This window comes from Trichomycterus rosablanca, chromosome 24 (genome assembly GCF_030014385.1).
Source record: "Trichomycterus rosablanca isolate fTriRos1 chromosome 24, fTriRos1.hap1, whole genome shotgun sequence".
Lineage (NCBI taxonomy): Eukaryota > Metazoa > Chordata > Actinopteri > Siluriformes > Trichomycteridae > Trichomycterus > Trichomycterus rosablanca.
Window position 1 is genome coordinate 5,540,244 of NC_086011.1, and position 23,063 is coordinate 5,563,306.

The 23,063-nt window shown below is 40.7% G+C and overlaps 1 protein-coding gene across 1 annotated transcript in view; it reads right to left on the bottom strand.

The window, feature by feature from the left end:
- The window catches only part of cdk18 (cyclin dependent kinase 18), a 77,185-nt gene that overhangs the window by 13,065 nt on the left and 41,057 nt on the right, over positions 1-23,063 (bottom strand). Inside the window, exons 3-7 of the mRNA XM_062986203.1 lie at positions 13,036-13,169; positions 6,451-6,576; positions 5,301-5,357; positions 1,474-1,588; positions 512-606 (exon numbers count right to left, since the gene is read on the bottom strand). Coding sequence (XP_062842273.1) covers positions 512-606; positions 1,474-1,588; positions 5,301-5,357; positions 6,451-6,576; positions 13,036-13,169 — 527 coding nt within the window. The remainder of the gene's footprint in view (positions 1-511; positions 607-1,473; positions 1,589-5,300; positions 5,358-6,450; positions 6,577-13,035; positions 13,170-23,063) is intronic.

The window sequence follows — 23,063 nt, forward strand, 5'->3', positions numbered from 1 at the left end:
TTGTGGAGGCTTTGTGGTACATCTTGTAAACCACAGTGAGACCAGATAAGGCAGGATGCTGGTCACTTGACAAAAAGTTTTAAAAACCCTGGTGTAAAGCACCCTGCATTGGACACCAGAGAAGTGAAAATCTGCTCAATTACAATTTATGATCTGCTGATGGATACGAGTATAGCTGGCTGTTTGGTTGAGAAGATACAATCTGAAGCTGCGTATGAAGGTTTAGCCATAGCTTAGGCATTGAGAGTTAAAATCTCAATGCTAAAGGATACAATGACAGAGACTAGAGACATGTGTGCTTTCATATTAATGCCAGCTATTTGGGAAAGACCATTTCCTGTTTTAGCATTATGATAGATTCAATGTGTGGGTGAACTTGACTGGACTACGAGGAGATTCAGAATATCAATGCCCAACTGAACATCAAACCATTGGCCATTTAGTAAACGTTTCTAAACTTAATCAGTATGTAAAATGAATTTTATGTGCTGCTAACGATAACAAGCCTTACCAAATACTCGAAGACCAGAGTGAGACAGCGGTCGGTGTGAATGATATCATGCAGAGTAACAATGTTGGCGTGCTTCAGGTTCTTCAGCAGGGAAACTGCAGCAACAACAAACACAAGACGTGTTCTCATGAGACCATTTTACTTGGTTAGGCAGATTTTGTTGTTGTAGACAAAATCGCACATTGTTAAAGATTTTCTTTGGTTGTAAGGAAGGATTGTATTGAAATAAAAGGTGGTTTCGAATGCACTATGTGGCATGCTTGGTGGACGATTTAGTGCTGCTGTGATAAAAGACAACCAGTGTCAGCAATATTTGATCAAAATCACAATAAATTGGATATACACATATATACAGTTCAGAAAGATCTGTCACTGCTGATCGTAATCTGATCTTATCATCTGTGAGAGTAATGACAAATGTCCTCTGTGTCAGAATTGCTCCCCATCACTTTGCCAAACTATGTAAAGACGAATGAGCCAAAGTCATACTGTGCAAAAAGGAACTGGGACGCGTGTCCTATGCAATGGCTGCTGTAGTAAACAAGGGGGTAGATCTTTTTTTTTTTAGGTCTTTACTGGGAAAACGGGGAACTGATATGGAAATGAAAGGTCCTAGTATTTATTAATACAAACCCCAGTCTGTGCCAATCATTCTGTTAAATAAGGTTGAAGACTAAATACGTTTTAATACATTGTGAGATCAGTTCCAACGGTTCCTTCTCCCAGACAAAATTTACTGTGACCCCACTGGGTGGCAGCCTTGCTTCATGGTGTTCTCACTGTTTAGCAATTCCACTCACGTCCACACTTTCTCATTTAGTAGAGATTCAGGCCCGGGGGAGAGGAAGCCTGCAGCTTACTAGCCTAGGATTTGCACTCCTGGCTACAATCTGGAGTTTTAACAAACCGGGGGGCTTAGAAACCTCCTCTTATTTTCAGGTTGTTCTGTAGAAGGACACCACCTTCCCTGATGGCTGTGCACGGTGCTCCCTCGTCATGCTCGAGCCGGATCTCTTTCAGAGCCACCAGGTTTTCTGTCAGCTTGCTGCGTCCCTTGAATACGGTGGCGTAAGTGCCCTGGAACAGGAAGAAATGTATGGTAAAATATGTGTTCCGGAACTTGGAATTCAGGACTGAAAAGACAATGATTTAATGCACACAATGTACACTGTACAGACAGCTCCAGAATTTTTCAGTGCACTTCATAAAAATTAGGCAAAAAGGGTCATAAAAATATCAGGTATCAGTGAAAAAACACCTTGATGTTATAAAGCTCCATTTTCATTGGACCATAATATAGGGGTGACCATATTTTGGTTTTCAGAAAAGAGGCACTTCTAATTCTTCTGTGAACTTTCATCTGCGCTTGGGCATTTTTTAGACAATTTGAGAGAAGCCTGGACCGAGGGAGAAAGGTGAAAGAATATCACATGCAGACTACTGAATCCTGGACATTTTTGTTGATTTAGAAATCCCAAAGGTCCAAAAAAGGGACATGTCTAGGAAAAAGAAGTCATATGGTCACCTACATAACATTCCATTTAAGATCCAGTAGCATTAATGTGGTTAGATTAATGTGGTGCCCCCAAAAATTCTACCTTCCTTCGCAAATCTCCATCCCTGATCCATGGAGAAATCACTGCTGCTCTAACCATCCTTCTCACCCTTTGTGAGGTGCTGTTTTATATCTATTGCTTGACTCGTGAGGTCAACGTACTTTTCATTTCTCTTGTCATTTGTGTATTCTGTGATCTTCCCTATAGTGATGAATGACTACGACAATCCAGGCTCTGTGTCACCTCTTGTATATTCCTGAGGAAAACACAAGATCCTATGAAGTAGGATCAAGTAAAATAATAACATACTTCAGTTATAGTTAATTCATAATATATTTAAGGTTGTCAGACAACTAGTGAAGAATAATGTTGCTTTAATTAAGGGATTTTGGTCAGATTTTTAAAGTATAAGTAGGCAAATTAATTACAAAGGCATTGTCATAACATTTAAACTGGGGGCCAATAATTCTGGAGCTGACTGTATTTAGAACCTGGGATTCAGGACTGATAAAGAGAATGATTGTACGTGCAAAATACATCAGACACATCCAGTTTAAAAAATACTGGCATTAAATATAGTGCGTATTACCATCTCCAAGCTAGAAACACAGATACAATCGTTTTATTCTATTAAAAGCAATGCAGTCGTGCATTTTTCTTGTTCTGTTTGTGATGATAAAGAAAGATGAGGTAATTACAAGATAAGGCCACATTAATTCGTATTAATTCTCCATATTTGATAGACCTTCGCCGAGCCACGGGCAGCTCAGCTTGTATCGCCTAAAGCGAAAGCGCACACATTTTCATTAAATGATAAATGTATAATACATTACAGCCCATGCTTAGATTTAGTATTCACTTTGGAATGCTTCAGCTTGTTATCATCCATCTGACTTTCCTAGACAATACTTTTCTCACTAAAGCAACCATGAACAAGGCTGTTTTCCTCAAGGCTGCATGCTGGACATGCTTTCTCATTGTGCGTTTTCTTACAGTAAATGGAAAATTGACAAATTTTGTGTAGCAAGGCTTGGAGATGGATGAGCTTTTTGCAGTATCTTACAGGTCCATATTAACTCAGGCCAAAATACTGCTGCTGTTTAAAGTAATCATGTCTGTACTGATTTTGGTTTGGTGCTAGTTTAAAAAAAAAAAAAAAAAATTATATTTTTTTATGCATTTTTCTCCCCTTTTAGCTCATCCAATTGCCCGATTGCATCATGCTTCCTCTCCACCAATGCCGATCCCTGCTCTAATTGAGGAAAACAAAGCTAACCTACGCCCCCCCTCCGACACGTGGGCAGCAGCCATATGCATCTTGTCACCTACACTTTGACAAGTGCAATGCGGATCAGTACTGTTTACGGAGAGACACACCCTAACAGTACTCTTTTTCCATCTCTGTGCAGACGCCATCAATCAGCCAGCAGAGGTCGTAGTTGCATTAGTTATGAGAGAGAGAACCTATCCGGCTTTTTAATATCCCACCCCTATCTGATTAACAGTTCAAGCAATCGTTGTTCATGAGGCTGCTCAGCCCAGCCGGCAGACAGAGCTAAAATTCGATACGATGTATTCGAGATCCCAGCTCAGGTTCCAGCGTGTGTTTTTACCGCTGCGCCACCCAAGCACACACTGGTGCTAGTATTAAGGGTTAAAATGGATTTTCTAGCCCAGCAGACACTATGGCATGATGGTTTATTAGCCAAAACATTGTAACACTAAATGTAAATAAGTACTGCAGGAAGTAGGGGGTGGTTGAATTTGGCTGGAGCAACAGTGAGAGATTTGCTGACGATTTTTAGAGTTTATTTTATATATACTTAATTTGTTATTCCACTGATGCTGTTAAAAACATCCAAACTGGCTGAAAAAACCAACAGCCCTAGAACACTGTCCAAAGAAAAAGGCAAACTCACCCTGGGTCATTTATGTTCTTCTTGTTGCCAGTTTTAACGTGTCCCATACACAATTTTGCATTTTTAGAATAAAGATCATTGTCTACTTTAAACATAAGACATTTGTTGTAAGCTGGGTTGTACCCAAGCTTGTGCTACTTCTTTTGCACTGTATGTGCTGTCAAAAAATTGACCCAGTCCAAATCTGAGTATCAGTATCATGGCTAAAAAGTACTAGGTCAGAATTGACATATTTTTAAAGTGATTTCTTAGCGTTCAGTAGTGCGAGCAGTCATTTTATATTACTTACTTCCGCTGCATGTATCCACTTCAAATAAAAATAAAAATTTTAAAGTACTGAGATATACAGTAGCTCACTGGCCACAAAATATATCTGGATGTTTTACCAAGTACTCAAACATAAAACCAAAATAATTCATGTCTGTTTTTTAATAAAAGAAGGTGAAGATATTTGTCTGGCCTCAGCCTGTCTTCCCGACTTGAATCACATTAATAATGTATGAATTTCAAAAGTGCCAGTCTGTCAAAGGGAGACCCTTAAAACTTGGTGAAATTTAAAAATATGCCCTAAAGTGATGGGTCAAAATCAAACCAAATTATTTCTTAGCACTGACATCTCAAATGTATTTAAATGTATTTATTTATGCTTATATATTTATTTACATAGATCTATGGAATTGTAGAAAACAAAGGAAAAACAAATATGTTTAAATAACTTTCACTGTATTTCATACTGTAAAAAATAGCGTCATAATAATAAATATGACAAAATAATTAATAATTTGTCATAATTATAATTGTGCTGCACAGTATTAAGGTTCCAGGAACCTTGAATTAAACTGATTGTCCATGCATTAGATCTTATTTTCCATTGCCCATTTATTTAATTTTTTATAAGGGCTTGTATTTAAGTAAGTACATGCTTGTATCTAAACTTTTAGTGGAACCCGTTTATCACCACAGTGGATCTGGTCTGCATACCAGTATTAGCACAGTTTTAATGCCTGATGTTAAAAATCCTACTCCAAAGGCTCTGTTTAAGAAAAAATCTGGCAACCTTAAAGCTGTCAACTGCATGCAGGGTAATTTTCCCAATCAAAATGAGCCAGTCATGGATTAAAATTCTGATTGCCAATAACTTTTCCATGCAAGCTGCAGGCTGCATACAACCTATTATATAATATACTTTCTTTTTTATACATGGCAGGGTCACATATAACCCGCGTGATGCATCGGGTCAGGTTCATTACCAAGCATGGCTGTGTGTATGCAGTCCGTGTGCTTAACATGAAATAAAGATATGTAAGGTTTTACCTCTCCCAGTTTGCCCAGTTTCACATATGTCTCCAGTTTCCCAAATCCAATGTCAGACTGAAAAAAAAAAATCCCCAATGTTAATTAATGTGTCTCATTTCTGAACATATTCACTGGGAATAATTTAAAACCCCACATGAAATTTAAATGGGTATTTTTAACATTATGAATGTGACATTTGAACTTATACTGACTCGCAAAATGTCTCGTGGCCTGCATACGCTTAGTGTCAATGAGGCAATTTGCATATGCTAGCATGTAACCTTTCACTACCCTGTGTAAGAGTACTGCTGCAAGACAAAGTTTGTGAACCCATTCATTAAACCTGCTTTCCTGAATTAGCACCTAATAAATAAAACATTAAGTGATCTTTATCTTAATTATAATAATAGACAAAAAATTCTGCCTAAATTAATAACAATTAAATGCTTGTGCTTTTTTGTGGCATGAAAAAACTGCAGAAATTGTACTGTGGTCTGGAAATAGTGGACTAGTGGATGTTTCATGACGATTGGACATTGTTTGTGGACAGATAGGACAAGGGTTTAACTTTTTGGCAGAGATGTATAAAAGCAATCCCCACAAAAAAAGCAAATCCCCAGTGGACAGGGCATCACGATTTAGGAATCCTTTGCTGCTTCACATTATTACAATCATTAAAAGAAGAATGACCATGAGTAATGAACCATCAACCTAAATCTTAATAAAGCCAGACAATGATTCAATTAAATGTTGCTAAAAAAGGGAACATTTTAATTTAGTTTGTATTTATTTTGATGTGCAGATTTAATTAAAATGCTGGGGTGTGACTAGCACTTATTAAACACAAGCGTCTGTATACACCATATGGCCAAAAATATTTAGACACATGGCCACTTTTCTGACAAGGACTATTACACAATGTCGAAGTATGCCTGTGTGCCCATTCATTCAGAAAAGCATTAATGGCTGGGCACTGATGTTGGTCAAGAAAGCCTCAACTGATATTCTAGTTCATTTAACTGTAACTGATGTATTATTGATTTAGTTATATTACTATATATTACTATGACTTAGACCATGATTAGAACTGAATCCAGGTAAAGGGGTTCACAAACTTTTCTTGCAACTGATTTTGCATCTGTGTGTTTGTGTGCAATACACAACTGACCAGTGAGGCTCGTCTGGACATGCGACTGAGCGGTTTGCACGGCTCCGGACTCTCCATCTGCAGCTTCTTCAAAAACTCTGGTGGCAGGCGAATGTCCATGGGCATAGACGTCCTCTTAGTGACGTCCTAAATGAACATACATACGTTAATACATACAGTGTATCACAAAAGTGAGTACACCCCTCACATTTCTGCAAATATTTCATTATATATTTTCATGGGACAACACTATAGACATGAAACTTGGATATAACTTAGAGTAGTCAGTGTACAACTTGTATAGCAGTGTAGATTTACTGTCTTCTGAAAATAACTCAACACACAGCCATTAATGTCTAAATAGCTGGCAACATAAGTGAGTACACCCCACAGTGAACATGTCCAAATTGTGCCCAAATGTGTCGTTGTCCCTCCCTGGTGTCATGTGTCAAGGTCCCAGGTGTAAATGGGGAGCAGGGCTGTTAAATTTGGTGTTTTGGGTACAATTCTCTCATACTGGCCACTGGATATTCAACATGGCACCTCATGGCAAAGAACTCTCTGAGGATGTGAGAAATAGAATTGTTGCTCTCCACAAAGATGGCCTGGGCTATAAGAAGATTGCTAACACCCTGAAACTGAGCTACAGCATGGTGGCCAAGGTCATACAGCGGTTTTCCAGGACAGGTTCCACTCGGAACAGGCTTCGCCAGGGTCGACCAAAGAAGTTGAGTCCACGTGTTCGGCGTCATATCCAGAGGTTGGCTTTAAAAAATAGACACATGAGTGCTGCCAGCATTGCTGCAGAGGTTGAAGACGTGGGAGGTCAGCCTGTCAGTGCTCAGACCATACGCCGCACACTGCATCAACTCGGTCTGCATGGTCGTCATCCCAGAAGGAAGCTGACGCACAAGAAAGCCAGCAAACAGTTTGCTGAAGACAAGCAGTCCAAGAACATGGATTACTGGAATGCCCTGTGGTCTGACGAGACCAAGATAAACTTGTTTGGCTCAGATGGTGTCCAGCATGTGTGGCGGCGCCCTGGTGAGAAGTACCAAGACAACTGTATCTTGCCTACAGTCAAGCATGGTGGTGGTAGCATCATGGTCTTGGGCTGCATGAGTGTTGCTGGCACTGGGGAGCTGCAGTTCATTGAGGGAAACATGAATTCCAACATGTACTGTGACATTCTGAAACAGAGCATGATCCCCTCCCTTCGAAAACTGGGCCTCATGGCAGTTTTCCAACACGATAACGACCCCAAACACAACCTCCAAGATGACAACTGCCTTGCTGAGGAAGCTGAAGGTAAAGGTGATGGACTAAACCCAATTGAGCACCTGTGGCGCATCCTCAAGTGGAAGGTGGAGGAGTTCAAGGTGTCTAACATCCACCAGCTCTGTGATGTCATCATGGAGGAGTGAAAGAGGATTCCAGTAGCAACCTGTGCAGCTCTGGTGAATTCCATGCCCAGGAGGGTTAAGGCAGTGCTGGATAATAATGGTGGTCACACAAAATATTGACACTTTGGGCACAATTTGGACATGTTCACTGTGGGGTGTACTCACTTATGTTGCCAGCTATTTAGACATTAATGGCTGTGTGTTGAGTTAGTTTCAGAAGACAGTAAATCTACACTGCTATACAAGTTATACACTGACTACTCTAAGTTATATCCAAGTTTTATTTCTATAGTGTTGTCCCATGAAAAGATATAATAAAATATTTGCAGAAATGTGAGGGGTGTACTCACTTTTGTGATACACTGTACATACATTTCATATTTCTCTGTTCTCAGACTACCTGTCAAATCCGCAGCAGCGTTCTACAGTATTTAGCGTCTGCATTCGTATGTATGAATTGTTAGTTTAGAATCATAATCTGATTCAGAATTAGAATCTTCTGATTCTGATTGACTAAGCATCTGCATTCGTATGTATGTTAATTTAGAATCAGAATCTAATTTAGAATCAGAATCAGAATTTCCTGATCGACTGAACATTTGCATTCAGATGTATGTTAACTTAGAATCTGCATCAGAATCTGATTCTGAACCAGAATTACAATCTTCTGATTCTGATCGACTAAGCATATGCATTGGTATGTGTGTTAATTTAGAATCAGAATCTTTTGGTTCTGATCTACTGAGCGCCTGCTTTTGTATGTATGTTAACTTAAAATCAGAATCTGATTCTGAATCAGGATCTGAATTCTGATTTAGAATCTGATTCAGAATCAGAATCTTCTAATTCTGTTAGACTGAGCATCTGTATTGGTATGTATGTTAATTCAGAATCAGATTCTGAATCAAAATCTGAATTCTGATTCAGAATCAGGATTAGAATCAGAATCTTTTGATTCTGATCGACTGAGCATCTGCATTTTTAAGTATGTTAATTTAGAATCAGAATCAGATTCTGAATCAGAAGTCTGAATCAGAATTTGATTCAGAATCAGAATCTTCTTATTCTGATCAACTGAGCACCTGCATTTGTATGTATGTTAATTTAGGTTCAGAATCTGATTTTGAATCATATGTATGTATGTTAATTTAGGTTCAGAATCTGATTCTGAATCAGATTTTGAATTCTGATTCAGAATCTGACTCAGAATCAGAATCTTCTGATACTGATCAACTGAGCACCTGCATTTGTATGTATGCTAATGTGAATCAGAATTTGATTCTGAATCATATGTATTTATGGTAATTTAGAATCAGAGTCTTCTGATTCTGATCGACTGAGTGCCTGCATTTGTATGTATATTAATTCAGAATCAGAATCTTTTCTCCTCTATTTTGATTCAGATTCTAAATTACCATACATATGAATGCAGATGCTCAGTTGACGCCGCTGCAGATTTGACAGGTAGTCTGAGAAGAGTGGAATATAAAATCAAAAAACAATTTCAAAAAGAGCACAACAGCTATTGCAATGTGTTTCTGATTCTGTCCAGAGAAGAATCTATTGTGTTCTGAGGGCACGGCGTTTAAATAAAATATGACTGAGGGATTTACTTCCATTCAGTCACCAGTGCGTTGGCAAGATCAGATTCACAGTTCCAATTCAGATCAAGGTGTAATATGAGGTTAAATTCAGGACAGTCTAGTTCTTCCATATCAAAACTTAGTGAACCACAGACTTGATTTCTGTGTACAAACCTATTTACAAGTCTATTTAATGTAGGTGCATAAATATGTCCACAGCATGTTATATTAGATTATATTAGATTAGATTAGATTCAACTTTATTGTCATTACACATGTACAAGTACAATGCAACGAAATGCAGTTTAGCATCTAACCAGAAGTGCAATAAGCAGAAAGTGCAGAATAAACAGTATTTATGATATACATTATTTACAGTGGGTATATAGCAGTGGTATAAACAGGATCTATAAACTATACTATAAACAAGATATGTAGCTGAAAACAATATACATATTAAGGTGCAGATTAATATTAAGGTGCTATGCAGGTTAAAGTGATTAAGGTGCTATGGACACGATCAAGGAATGAGTACGTAAAAACATAATAAACAGATGTATACAGTATATATGAGATTTATGTACAAATGAGGTATGTACCAGTGAAATACAAATATGCTATACATAAATATAAATATAAATATATAAATAACATATAAATGTGTTATTTATAAATATTTATTTAAATGTTTAAATTTATTAAATGTTATTTAAACATATAAATATGTTATATGCTTGTAGTATTAACTGGGACATACAAAAATAGCCCAAAATTAAAATAGGGAACATTTTTTTGATGTGGCATAGAGTAACCAAATAGAACGCTGTGGTATGACCTAAAAATATCTGCATATCAGAAACATTATACCATCCAAAAGAGGTTCTAGCAGATATTAAACACAAGAGCCTACATACACTGCCAGTCTAATACTTGGTAGGTTCCTCTCTGGTGCGTAGGACTGCAGAAATATGACAGATGTGTTCAATAACATTAAGATCTGGTGACTTGGTAGGGAATGGCAACACCTAAACCTAAATATCTAAATAATTGTTCCTCTAACCACAATTTGGCGTCTCTATACGTCTGGGGTGGTGCATTGTCCTGTTGGAAGAGGCCAAAACCATTGGAATGGGTGTAACTCCCTGTCACCTGTCAGAGATGTTTGTAGACGTACCAGGGGTCCCGTGGAATGCCAGCTTAACAAACCCCATACCATTATGGAGCCACTCCCAGCCACTATAGTCCCCTGTTGTACCATATATTCTGGCATTTAAGTGTACACTATATGGCCAAAAGTATTTGGACACCTGACCATGAGCTTATTGGACATCCTATTTTAAAAACAATTGGTAAAATTAAAACAGAATGACCTCCATGTGATCGTTTCATGTTTAACAACAGCTACTCTTCTGAGAACGCTTCTGACAAGATTTTGAAATATGTCTGTGACTTTAAAGTAAGAAAATAAGCTTGAATTTCAGTCCCTCTGCCTTTTAAGAAGGTTTGTATGGTGTCTAAATAAACCTCTATAGCAATTTAAAGCCAAGCGAGGCATTTCCCTCACCTTCTTCCTCCAGTCCAGCTCATAAAACTGATATTTGGGTGCACGGGGATAAAAGCTTTGCAAGCACAGAAGGGAACTCAATAAATCTGAACACAGAGATGGCATTTAGTCTGGTTTTCTCCCCCGGATCTATCGCCAGCAAACATGAGGTCTGACAGGGCTTAGAGAGACTCAGAAGGTGCAGTCTTCACCACAATATGGACCCTGATTTAAAAATAACCCGTCAAGCGCGTTTAGCCAAAGCCTCCATCTTTTAGCCAGACCTCTGGCAGGAGTGACACTGAGAAGAGGGCTGTAATAGAAGGCTGGTATTTGTCCTTCACACACAATCATGGCTTGGGGGACAGGCGAGTAATGGTGGGGTTGGAAGCAGGAAGAAAACGAGGAGGAGGAGGAGGATGTTGATGGCGGCTGCTGCTGTTTTGGCAGACTTTGATTAATCTGTTATTTCCCCTCAGGGGTCTATTTGCTGGGAGTTTGTTTGGGTTTGTTTGTTTTCTACAAGATAAAAGTCACCCCCAGAACGACGGTGACATTTAAAGCGCGGCTCACGGACGTAATCCTTCGGGCGCGCTGTCACATATCCGGAAATAAAAAAAACACCAAGCGATAATTTAAAATTGCGATTTTATACGTGCTAAACTGGCTAATTTGGATCACTAATGGCTTTAAAAGGTCATATTTACTCGGACGGTGCAGACACAGGTTTGGGAGTATGAGCATCATTGTAGGACAAAACTCAGAATGCGTAACCTATCCAAAGTTTTCTTTTTCATTTGTTTTTATTTGTTAATGTGAAAGTGGAAGTCACGATATGCAAACGTGTAAAGTACTGATTTATTTGTAGTATTCAAAATTGATTGTGGTTTATGAGTTGTAAAGATGGAAACTGTAACTCATACATTAGAATGGCAGGTGGAAGTACGGCAACAGTATTTAGATGTTTTCTACTCGGAAGATGTTTAGATGTTAGAATTTTCCAGATGTTAGATGTTTGCTAGTTTGTAGATGTAGCCTAGTGCAGGGTTTTTCAAACCCTGGGGGGTCGCGAGTCGAAAAAAATGGGTATATAAACTCTACTGGTAGGTTGTTAATGTCAGTATTTTAATAGAATCTATACTGATTTATTCATTGTCTGTTTTACCACTGCTTTATCCTGGTCAGGGTCATAGTGGGTACAATTCACTGGGCGAAAGGTAGGAAACACCTCGGACAGGCTGCCAGTCCATCACAGGGCAAACACACTAACACACACACAGTCACACCTTGAGCAATTTTGATTCTTAAATATACCTGACTGAATGTCTTTGGACTGTCGGAGGAAACTAGAGCTTATGGGGAGAACATGCAAACTCTACACAGAAAGGACCCAGATTGCCCCACCTGGGAATCAAACCCAGCAAGGACCTCCTTGCTGCGAGGCGACAGTGCTACCCACCAAGCCACAGTGCCACTCATCTATAATTAATATTGAACTAATTCATACAGACTTTGCTTTTTGTGTAGTTTGCATGTTCTCCACCAGGTTTGCTCTGGTTTCCTCCTACAGTCCAAAAACATTCAGTCAGGGAAATTGGAGATACAAAATTGCCCCTAGGTGTGACTGTGTGTGTATGGTTTGTCTTGTGTTAGACTGGCGACCTACCCAGGGTGTTTACCGCCTTTTGCCCAGTGAATTGCACCCACCGCGACCCTGACAAGGATAAATGAATAAATTAATGTTCACAAATGGAAATCCACTCTACCTCCACTGCTTACATTCCTTATATTAAATTTAAGTTCAAAGTTCAAGTGAATGCACCAGTGGGACAGTGGCAGCCTAGTGGTTAGAACTGTCAATCGGAAGATTGTTGTCAAATCCAGACTCTGCTATGCAGCCACTGTTGGGCCCTTGAGCAAGGCCCTTAACCCTGCCTGCTCCAGGGGCGCTGTATAATCCCAGCCTCCAAACAAGCTGGGACATGCAGAAATGTATATGTAAATTCATTAATATCATGACATGTATATGTAGAAATGACAAATAAAGACATTCTTCCCAGGTCCCAGGAATACTGACCTCCATGGAGAAGCGGCGGTGTTGGACCTTGCTGCGATAAAGCAGCTGGGTGGGAGAAATAGCCTGATTATCGGACTCCACTGGACTGCGCTGTGGGTGCAGACTGTGCAGACCGAGGCTGTTCTGGACCAGATCTGTGGATTTATGAAAACAAACAAAAAAAATTACTAATTTAAGTGGTGGCACAGGGGCCAAGCTGGTGGAGTGGGTAGCACACAAAAATATTGGTCCTGGAGACCTTGTTTCGATCTCTGCCTTGTCACTGTCTAGAAGAGTTTGGCATGTTCAGTGTTTCAGTGTGGGTTTTATGCAGTATGTGAATCAGCTGCTATAAATTGCACAAGTGAAAGTGACTGAAAGGAAGTGAGTGGGTGTTGGCATGTTGTCTAAGATCTATTTTTACCCCTTTTAGGTGGAACTGGCCCACCGAGACCCTAACCAGGATAAAGCAATTAGAGAAAACAATTAAATAAAGATATTATGTACTTGGAGATTGTTCTGTTCAACAATCTGTTCAAAACACGAATCTGTTTCTTACAATCGCTTCAAATTCTGATCAAGGGTGGGCAGTGCCAGCCTGCTGCCATCCAAAACTAGGACGTGGTGGCACTCACAAATAGCTGCGAGTCCTGCGCCGTCCTACTTTGATCATATGAAGCTATTCGCATATGTGTGTGTGGGCATTCCATTATGAGGTAAGTTGATCAAAATTAACTTAAGAGTCTCAACAATGTAGTTTAATCCAATCCAAAATGAGCAGCTGACACCCCCACCCCTCTCTGATTGGCCTGCTAACTCAATAACCGTGAGGTCAACCTCGCCATATGCCCGTGACAGGAGGCGCCATTAATCACGCAGGCCATAATTACGGAACTCGATGCAATTAGTCCGCACCGCGCCGAGTTTCATGCATTTATGATGTGGCTATCTAAATGCATGTCAATCCGAGGCACCCCAATTAATATATTCTGTGTCAACAGACTGTCAGCACAAATCTAATTACGCCGCTATGACGCGACGTGCCGACGGACGGCGGGGCCTGGCGCCGGCCCGAATCAGCGCCGGGCCCGTCAGTCTCGGCGTGCCTGGGCTCGGTATTGGAGGTGAGAGTGAAAAAAAATAAAAATCAAAATGGCTTTTCTGCTCCATCAGTTCAATTTGGACAAGGGGGCTTGAAGGGCCTCAGGAGGCGCGGTGGCAGGAGCCCCTGGTCCATTTCACAGCGGCGCACCGGCATAATTGAGATCCACCTCATTATCGAGCCAAGGCTGGCTGCTGAATGAGAAATTGGACACCAAAGCACATCTTTTCTCATCTGCTGGGTTCATTGTCCTTTCGGGGCTGTGGAGCAGAAATCTCTATTTGGTGCCACTTGGACCATGGTGGAGTGGGAGAGCTGCTCGAGAAGAACATCGATAAATGTATTTTTATGGATTTTTTAATGACATTCCAGGACTGTGATTTACTATATACTGCCAAATGTATGTAGACACCTCTTGTGATTATTAAGTGCAGGTGTTTCAGTCACACCCACTGCTAACAGTTGTATAAAGTCAATTATATCAAATATATATCTATTTATTTATTTATTAGGATTTTACACTTTGGATACATTCATGTAATCCAAAGGTAATCACTGGATTCAAGATTCATCAGTTCAAGTTTTTAATATCAAACACAGTCATGGACAACTTTGTATCTCCAATTCACCTCACTTGCATGTCTTCGGACTGTGGGAGGAAACCGGAGCTCCCTGAGGAAACCCACACGGACAGGAGGACACCATCCAAACTCCACACAGAAAGGACCTAGACCACTTCACCTAGGAATCAAACCCAGGACCTTCTTGCTGTGAGGCTACATGCTTGTGGTTCTGGACACAAACTGATGTCCATGAAGACGTGGGTCTAAAGTTTGGTGTAGAAGAACTGTGGCCTCCACAGAGTCCTGACCTCAGTCCAGCTTAAGGTCTTGGGTAATAATGAAAATCCCATCTCATTCAAGATCAGTGCCTGACCTCACAAATGCTCTATTGATTGAAATAGCACACATTTCCACAGACACTCCAAAATCTTGTGGACAGCCTCTTTCTAGACAGGTTCAACCATATCCATATAAATGTTTTTGGTTTTTGAATGAATGTCCAACAAGCTCATGGTCAGGCGTCCATAATAAAGGAAAGCATTTTGATTGTCAGGTCACCTGACCATAACTTATCATGACTTTGAGATTGGCAAGAATTCTAAAGTCTGAAAGCAAAGAACCAAAAAGTTCCTCTTTAAAGTGTTGAAACTTCAAACTCGAGAGTTTGAGCCTAAGCTGTACTACCGACCAAGCCGTGAGCTAAACAGACACTACTGGCCGCTGTAACTGCAACCCTTGCTGTCTGGTTGAGGTGCCAACATGAGTAATAGAGGAAGACATAGGGCATAGCGTGACTCTTTATACACGATACAGCAGTGGTTTATTACCGGGCCGCACAGAAAGAATAAATAATTAGAGATCGCTACAAGAGCAATTAAATTTCCAGTACTCTTCAGGTGTTAATGTCTCCAATCACCACTAGGTGGGAGCAGCGTCTTGTTGCAGTGTAAAAAGCTCAGGATTCACACTGATTTTACATTCTATAGTTACTCTATAATAAATTCTCCCGCCCCCGCCGGTCTGTGAAATTATATCTTATATGAAACCAGTCCGTGGTGCAAAAAAGGTTGGGGACCGCTGCGATACAGCGAGGGCAGGTATTAGTCTGTGGCTCTCCTTGGTCAGAGTAGGAATAGAAGTAGAAGAAATAGAAGTATTAGGAACATCAGTTACAGTGCAGTCTGTTCTGAATACATTCATAAACATTTATATATACTTATAAATAAATACTTATATTTTTAGGTGCAAGGCTGGGTGTAAATGTACAGTGTATATTTGCACTGGATGTTCAGTATTTAAATAAACCAAAAAATGAGGGAAAAAAGTTTCCCCCTCACTGTTTGTCCCTAGAGATTAAAAAAAAAAAAAAACCCAAGAGGATGATCCTCTCACTGACAGACTTTAAGGAAAGAACTTTTTTTTTTTGATAGTGCGAGACAGAAATGGTCTGAAATTGAATCTGTGCAGCTCGATCATATCAAAGCCTCATCTCATCTGATCTGGGCTGCTCTGTGATGAAAGGAAAAGATGACCACCTGCACCAGGCTCAGATGGCCACGCAGACTCAGGCTGTCGTACCACAATCTGGCTGGAGGCTGAAAGATGGATCTGAGGCGGCTTTGATATTGTTACATCTGGATCCTGGATGGAAATGGTTATTTGCGACACGTGTAGGGCTTGAGAGAGTGACCCATGGTGGAAGGGCTGAGAGATTGAAATGGGATGACTGAGGACGGTCAAGACAGGCTTTTACATATTTGGAACTCCTCATGAGCACAAATTCCCACAGACACTTCAGTAGTTTATAAAATGTCTTGCCTGAAGAATAGAGACTGTTACAGCCGTGATGGGAAGGGCCCATGGGATGTCCAACAAGCCAGACAAGGTGACCACTTACATTAATCCAACACCATATTTTAAGTCTGTGATGCGTCTGTGATGAGTTGACAAGTACAAACAAATATATTAAGTATTATACAACAGTTAGTTCCGACCTTACAATCTGATTGGTTGAGAAGCGTTCTAACCGTGCTTATATTCGTAATAACAGCACGGCCTTTTCACACCACAACTGTATTACTCCGCTGACGCGTTGCCAGTAACGACAAGCTTCATGCACACAAACGCGCACGCAGGCGACACAGACTTTATTCCCGATCGCGTTTTAAATCCGTTATCTGATATACAATCTAGCGCACTGTGTAGGGAACATAAATCCGCTATCTGATACACAATCTAGTGCACTATGTAGGGAACATAAATCCGCTATCTGATACACAATCTAGTGCACTATGTAGGGAACATAAATCCACGATCTGATACACAATCTAGTGCACTATGTAGGGAACATAAATCCACGATCTGATACACAATCTAGTGCACTATGTAGGGAACATAAATCCGCGATCTGATACACAATCTAGTGCACTATGTAGGGAACTTTAATGTGTTTGTAACGCGAACAGTTAGCTTAATAGCCCAGTTAGCAGCTCCTAAGAGTTCTGTTATCACCCATAATCCTTTGGTGTGTGTGAGAGGTTTTTTATTTCTTTTTTTCCCTTCGGAGGTTCTTGCCTTTTTCTTCTTGTTGTTCTTACCTCCCTAAAATGAGTTTTTGCAACTTGGGATGTCTGCTTTGTAGTGTTAAACTTTATATTCGTTGTGGAACTACTTTTTGGGGGAGGGTATTGTCAATATTAAAGCATTCACAGCCGTGATGTTATTCGCGATAACACACTCCCTCTCGTGTTCTATTGCTTAATGGGCTAATGGCACTTATTCTCCTCATTCAGTCATTCATTCATTAATTCATTCATTCATAGTCAATCTAGTGTGTCCTATTAACCTATCATAATTCTTCTTTACTGCTGCGGACATCAACTCCTGACCGAGGAGGGTCGCCCCCCCCCCAACCACATCTTTTCACCTGCACAAGGCAGGTTCTTATGGGAATCTGTCTTGCTCACCGAAAGTCATGCACTGATCTTCATTACTCCCCATCTCACAGTTATAAGGTATAATAAGATAAGACATCATCCCACCCCTTACAGTGACACAGCCAGTCATGTGTCTGTGTGGGCATCTGGCTGGCTAATAGCAGAGCTGAGATTCGAACTCGAGAGCTTGAGATCTTAGCACTGGTGTGCTAGTGTATTTTGCCACTGCGCCAACCAAGCAGCCAAACTTACAACATTATTTCAAAAGATTTAGTGAACATTTAAGTGCTGTTTTGCCAATGCCACACAAGCACAGATCCTTCTCTAGATTACTAGTGGTTTCCACATATTTGTCCACACATTTTCATATCGTAAAGCCATGAACACTGACCTTAGCTGAAGCTACAGACATTTGCACCTCTTTGGATGTTTTTTGGAATTACTTGGAATTACTTGAGACTTACTGGATAAGTTACTGAGTCACTGAGCACTTGGAGACATATTGCCAGGCCGGTCTCCAAGGTAGATTCATCACCATTCAAGTTTCCTTTATTTGGAGATAAGGGCTTTTTAATCCATTCCAGAGTGATACATTTGAACTATTTTACTTAGATGTAAATTGTGGCGTAGCCTCCCTGGGTGACTAATTAGCCTTGATGCTCAGGTGATATTAGTGAGATTTAAATTCTACAGGGCTAACTGAAATCAAGTGTGGGCTTAATTATTCATTCATTGTCTGTTTTACCACCTCTTTATCCGACTCAGGGTTGCTGTGGGTACAATTCACTGGGCGAAAGGTAGATCGCCAATCCAATGGAACCCAGGAGCTTCTTGCTGTAAGGTGATCCCTTTATAGTGGCTATCCATTGAGCCACTGGTTAATTGTTGCATAATTCCTTTTATTAAATGTATTAATTTATTAGCATTTTAACGTCATGTTTTATTTACTTTGGTTACATTTATGACAGGTTAACCCACGCAGACATGGGGAGAACATACCTACTCCACACAGAAAGGACCCAGACCGCTCCACTTAGGACCTTCTCGCTGTGAGGTCACCGCCCCGCCCCCTTTTATTAAATTAAATGATAATAACTTCTCCACAGCACTGTACATATAGACATAAATGATCTAGAACATCGACCATGTTTGTTTTTTTGTGACTGACTTAATTCATACAAAAACAAAGCATCCGCTTCATTTTCCCAGCAACACCACAATAAGAAGGTACTTCTGCTTCTATTCTTTTATCTTTCAAGCACAAAAGCTCTCTAATGCATCATTATTTTATTTCACTCTGAGCCTTAAAAGCATGATGAGACCCCGCTGGCTGATCAAAAGGCTTCATCGCCCCCTCACTTCATGCTTAATATGACTAATATCTGGCCCTGCAGCGCTCTTTATTTGGTAATATCGTGGATCCCTGTTCGCTGACCAGATAATTCTCTGATTCTCGGCTCTAGTCTTTGACATCTCAGGTATTAAGTGCAGCCTAAACTTCACGTGCTCCAGAGCACTTTTTATTTAAGTGATTTTTCTCTGTTGGGAGGTTGAAGTAATGAGATTATAACTGTGCTGCCTGTTAAGTAAATCCAGCACGACGGTTCACGATAAAACCGTACAGTAAATCCGAAGAAGAGCAAGTAATAATAAACGTGTCTTATATCCAACCATGATTTAATTAGGTACATCTATCATGTATGAGAATTTATTGATTATTTTATAAGCTACACCTACCATACAGATGAACCATGTGGGTTCAAATTACTGACAGTTGCTCTCTTGTTTTGTTGCCCTCTTGTACCCTGTTTATCAGTCAAATGCACCTTAAAGGGAAACAAGTCCAACATCAGAGTCTGACTCAACAATGCTTTTTTTTTTTTATAAATGAGTACAAATTCCCACAGACATTTGTTTGTTTATTAGGATTTTAACGTCATGTTTTACACTTTGGTTACATTCATGACAGGAACAGTAGTTACTCATTACACAAGGTTATATAGAACACAGTCATGGACAATTTAGTGCCACCTCACTTGTATGTTTTTGGACTGTGGGAGGAAACCGGAGCACCCAGAGGAAACCCACACGGACACGGGGAGAACTTGCAAACTCCACACAGAAAGGACCCGGACCGCCCTACCTGGGGATCGAACCCAGGACCTTCTTGCTGTGATACCCTGTCGCCCTCCCACAGACACTTCAGTAGTTTCTGATATACCTTGAGGAGGAATGGTGGGGGTGCAACTCCATGTTAAGGCCTGTGGGATGTCCAACAAGCCAGGCCAGGTGACCAATTACATTAATCCAACACAATATTTTAAGTATGGCCAAATCCCTGTAATGCCCTCATTGCCCCTGTAATGACACTCAAAAAATTTGACAATTTGACAAGTACAAACAAATTATATTAAGTGTTACTCTCTTTTTCTCCCCATTTAAGCAAAGCCCCCTCCTACGTGTGCACAGTCCCTCAATTTCTTCTTATTCGCCCATACTCTATAAATTTGCAAATGAGGCCGGATATCGTGCACAGAGAGACTTGCAGCTCTGGCTGTTAACCAGGGTCCTTACACAGTGTTCAAAGACCCTGCCCACTTATTAATCCAGTCTTTTTCTACCCAGCAAAACGATGGCAAATTTTACCTGTCTGCTGCAGGTACTATCAATTGTGCGCGCTAGAGGGCACCCAGCCGACCGGTAGCAGAGCTGAGATTCAAACCGGGGAGTTCAAACTACATGGGCGTCAAAATTAATCTAGCCCACTACCACTGGGATCCAGGGTTTGAATCCAGAATGGTGCTATTGGGCGGTGAGGCGTGTACATACAAACTATTGCTATTTCTTTAGGTAGGGGGTTGTTAGGGGGATTGGCATCCTGCCCGTGGTGTTACTGCATTGAGGACCCAAAACAACCCTGACCAGGATAATATGGTAATAAAACATGAAGATGAAATGAAAATATTAGCTAAAGACCCTCTGATTTATTTTTTAGAGTGAACTTTATACACCATTTATACTAAAACCATTTGATAAAAGGTTATAAAGATAATAGCCACATAATACAAAGCAGCAGCTACATTTCATTGTGCCTGCTATTTATTTTCACACATTTTAGCTTCCCCTCTGATCAGCGAACAAGGAGTTTCCGTCTTATTGTCGGGGCTTCGCCGTGTCTCTTTGATGTTCAAAGGCGTTCTGCCGTTTAATTGCTAGTTTCCATGGCGACCGAGCCACTTAACAAAGGCGATGCAGGGTCCTAGATAACAAGAGAGTTGCTCGGTCTCTCAGGTAGCCATCTGAATCATCAATATTTATACCACCACCTCCATTTCATTAGATCTGTAACTCGATAGCAGTTCAGCAGACATCCGGGCACACTGGCAAATTTACATACACATGTGCACATGTGCCAGCTGTGCACAGCTGTATTTTATTCTTGCCTCCTGCCTGCTTCGTCTGGCGCTCTTTATTGATTTGTCCATCACGTATAAATGCGCCTGACCTTTCGGTCGGGGAGGACGGTTTCAGGAAGAATGTTATTCCGCTCGGACCGTTTAAGCGGAGGAAAGCGTTTGTTCCCTCGCTGTCATGTCTTAATAGAGAGAGAGAATAATCGAGAGGAAGAACCTGAAAAGAGAGCAAACCTGAAAAACACCTTGTCTCATTAATATGCTGAGGTAGATGAGGGAACGCTGGAGATCAGCTTTTTTATACATGACACAACGGAGAGCGAGAAGCTGGTTTTCACTTCTTCATTTAGAAAGTCTAGGTCCTGTGTCAGCTCATTGAATATCACAGCCACACTGAGCACTTTGATCTCCCTGGTGGTAATTGGAGTTAGCACAGATGAGGCATTTCACTTGCCTCAATTCCCCTATAACTTTACTGTCCTGACTGTATATGGTTCATTTTTGCCCAAGTGTAGGATATGACAAATGTATTCCAGGTGTGCAAAAGTGTTCCACAAGGCTCTGCTGTAGGACCACTGCTTTTCTTTCTTATATATGCTGCAATTGAGTAGTACTTCACTTTTTTGTTTTCTTTAAAAATACTTTTTTAAGGACAGGTGGCACAGCGGGATAATCTGCTAGCACACCAGAGGCAAGAATGTTTGGTGTTCCACAAAGCTCTGCTTTAGGACCACTGATTTTGTTTCTTATATGCTGCCACTGGGTAGTTCTTCACTTTTTTGTTTTCTTCAAAAACACTTTTTCCTAAGGCCAGATGGCACAGCGGGATAATCCTCTAGCACACCAGCACCAAGAATGTTCGGCGTTCCACAAGGCTCTGCTTTAGGACCACTGCTTTTGTTTCTTATACATGCTGCCCATGGGTAGTTCTTCAAAAACTCTTTTTTTAAAACCAGGTGGCACAGCGGGATAATCCACCAGCACATCAGCACCGAGAATGTTTGGTGTTCCACAAGGCTCCGCTTTAGGACCACTGCTTTTGTTTCTTGTACATTCTGCCACTGGGTAGTTCTTCACTTCTTAATTAGGGTTATCACAGACAAGGCATTTCACTCTTCTTCTTTCACTCGTCTGAATTCCCCTATAACTTTACTGTTCTGACTGTATGCATTACATTTTTGCCCAAGTGTAGGGAATGACAAATGTATTACAGGTGCGCAAAAATGTTCGGTGTTCCACAAGGCTCTGCTGAAAGACCACTTCTGTTGTTTCCTATACATGCTGTCATTGGGTAGTTTCTTCAAAAACAAAAGGCCAGGTGGCGCAGCAGGATAACAGGCTGCGAACCAGGACAAAAAAATGCCAGGAAAAAAAACTAGTAGAAGAAGCCTGACAGGTCGTCAAGTCTGACCACCAGCCAGACAGGTAATGAAGAAACAAAAGTCTCAGTCCTGAGCTGAGTCCCAGTTACACTTTCAAAGCATTGCCTCCAGATGCAGCAATTACTTTTTATTAGGCATTGGCAAAGCTTTGAAGTGGAGTTCAAAGAGAGCTAGGCTTTCTGTCAACTTGTGCCTACATTCCCCTGCCAGCCAGCATGGGTACATCAGGTGAATATGATGCATGCACACTTTTAAGTTTTACACTTCTCCCAGCTTCCTATCTGAACTTTTAACAAGTGCTTTTGTCAATAAGTAGCAAGCCTGGTTTTCAGGTGATGCAGCGGAAAAACGTGCTAGCACTCCAGATCTGACATCTTGAATATCAGCTGTTACCGGCAGGCTGGGCGCCTACATGAACAATGATTGGCTCGTTCATAGAGAGGGTGCCGGAGCGGATTCCTCATGACTGATTCAATTACGACCTCTGCTGCTTGATTGATAGCACCTGTACGGAGACGAGGGATAATCGGATCAGTGCGTGACTCTTGATGTGTAACACTGATCCACATATAAACCTGCCTCGTGCATAAAAAAATTGGAGTGTGTTAGTCACAGCTCTCCTCGGTCAGGAGTGGAAGTCAGCATCAGTACAG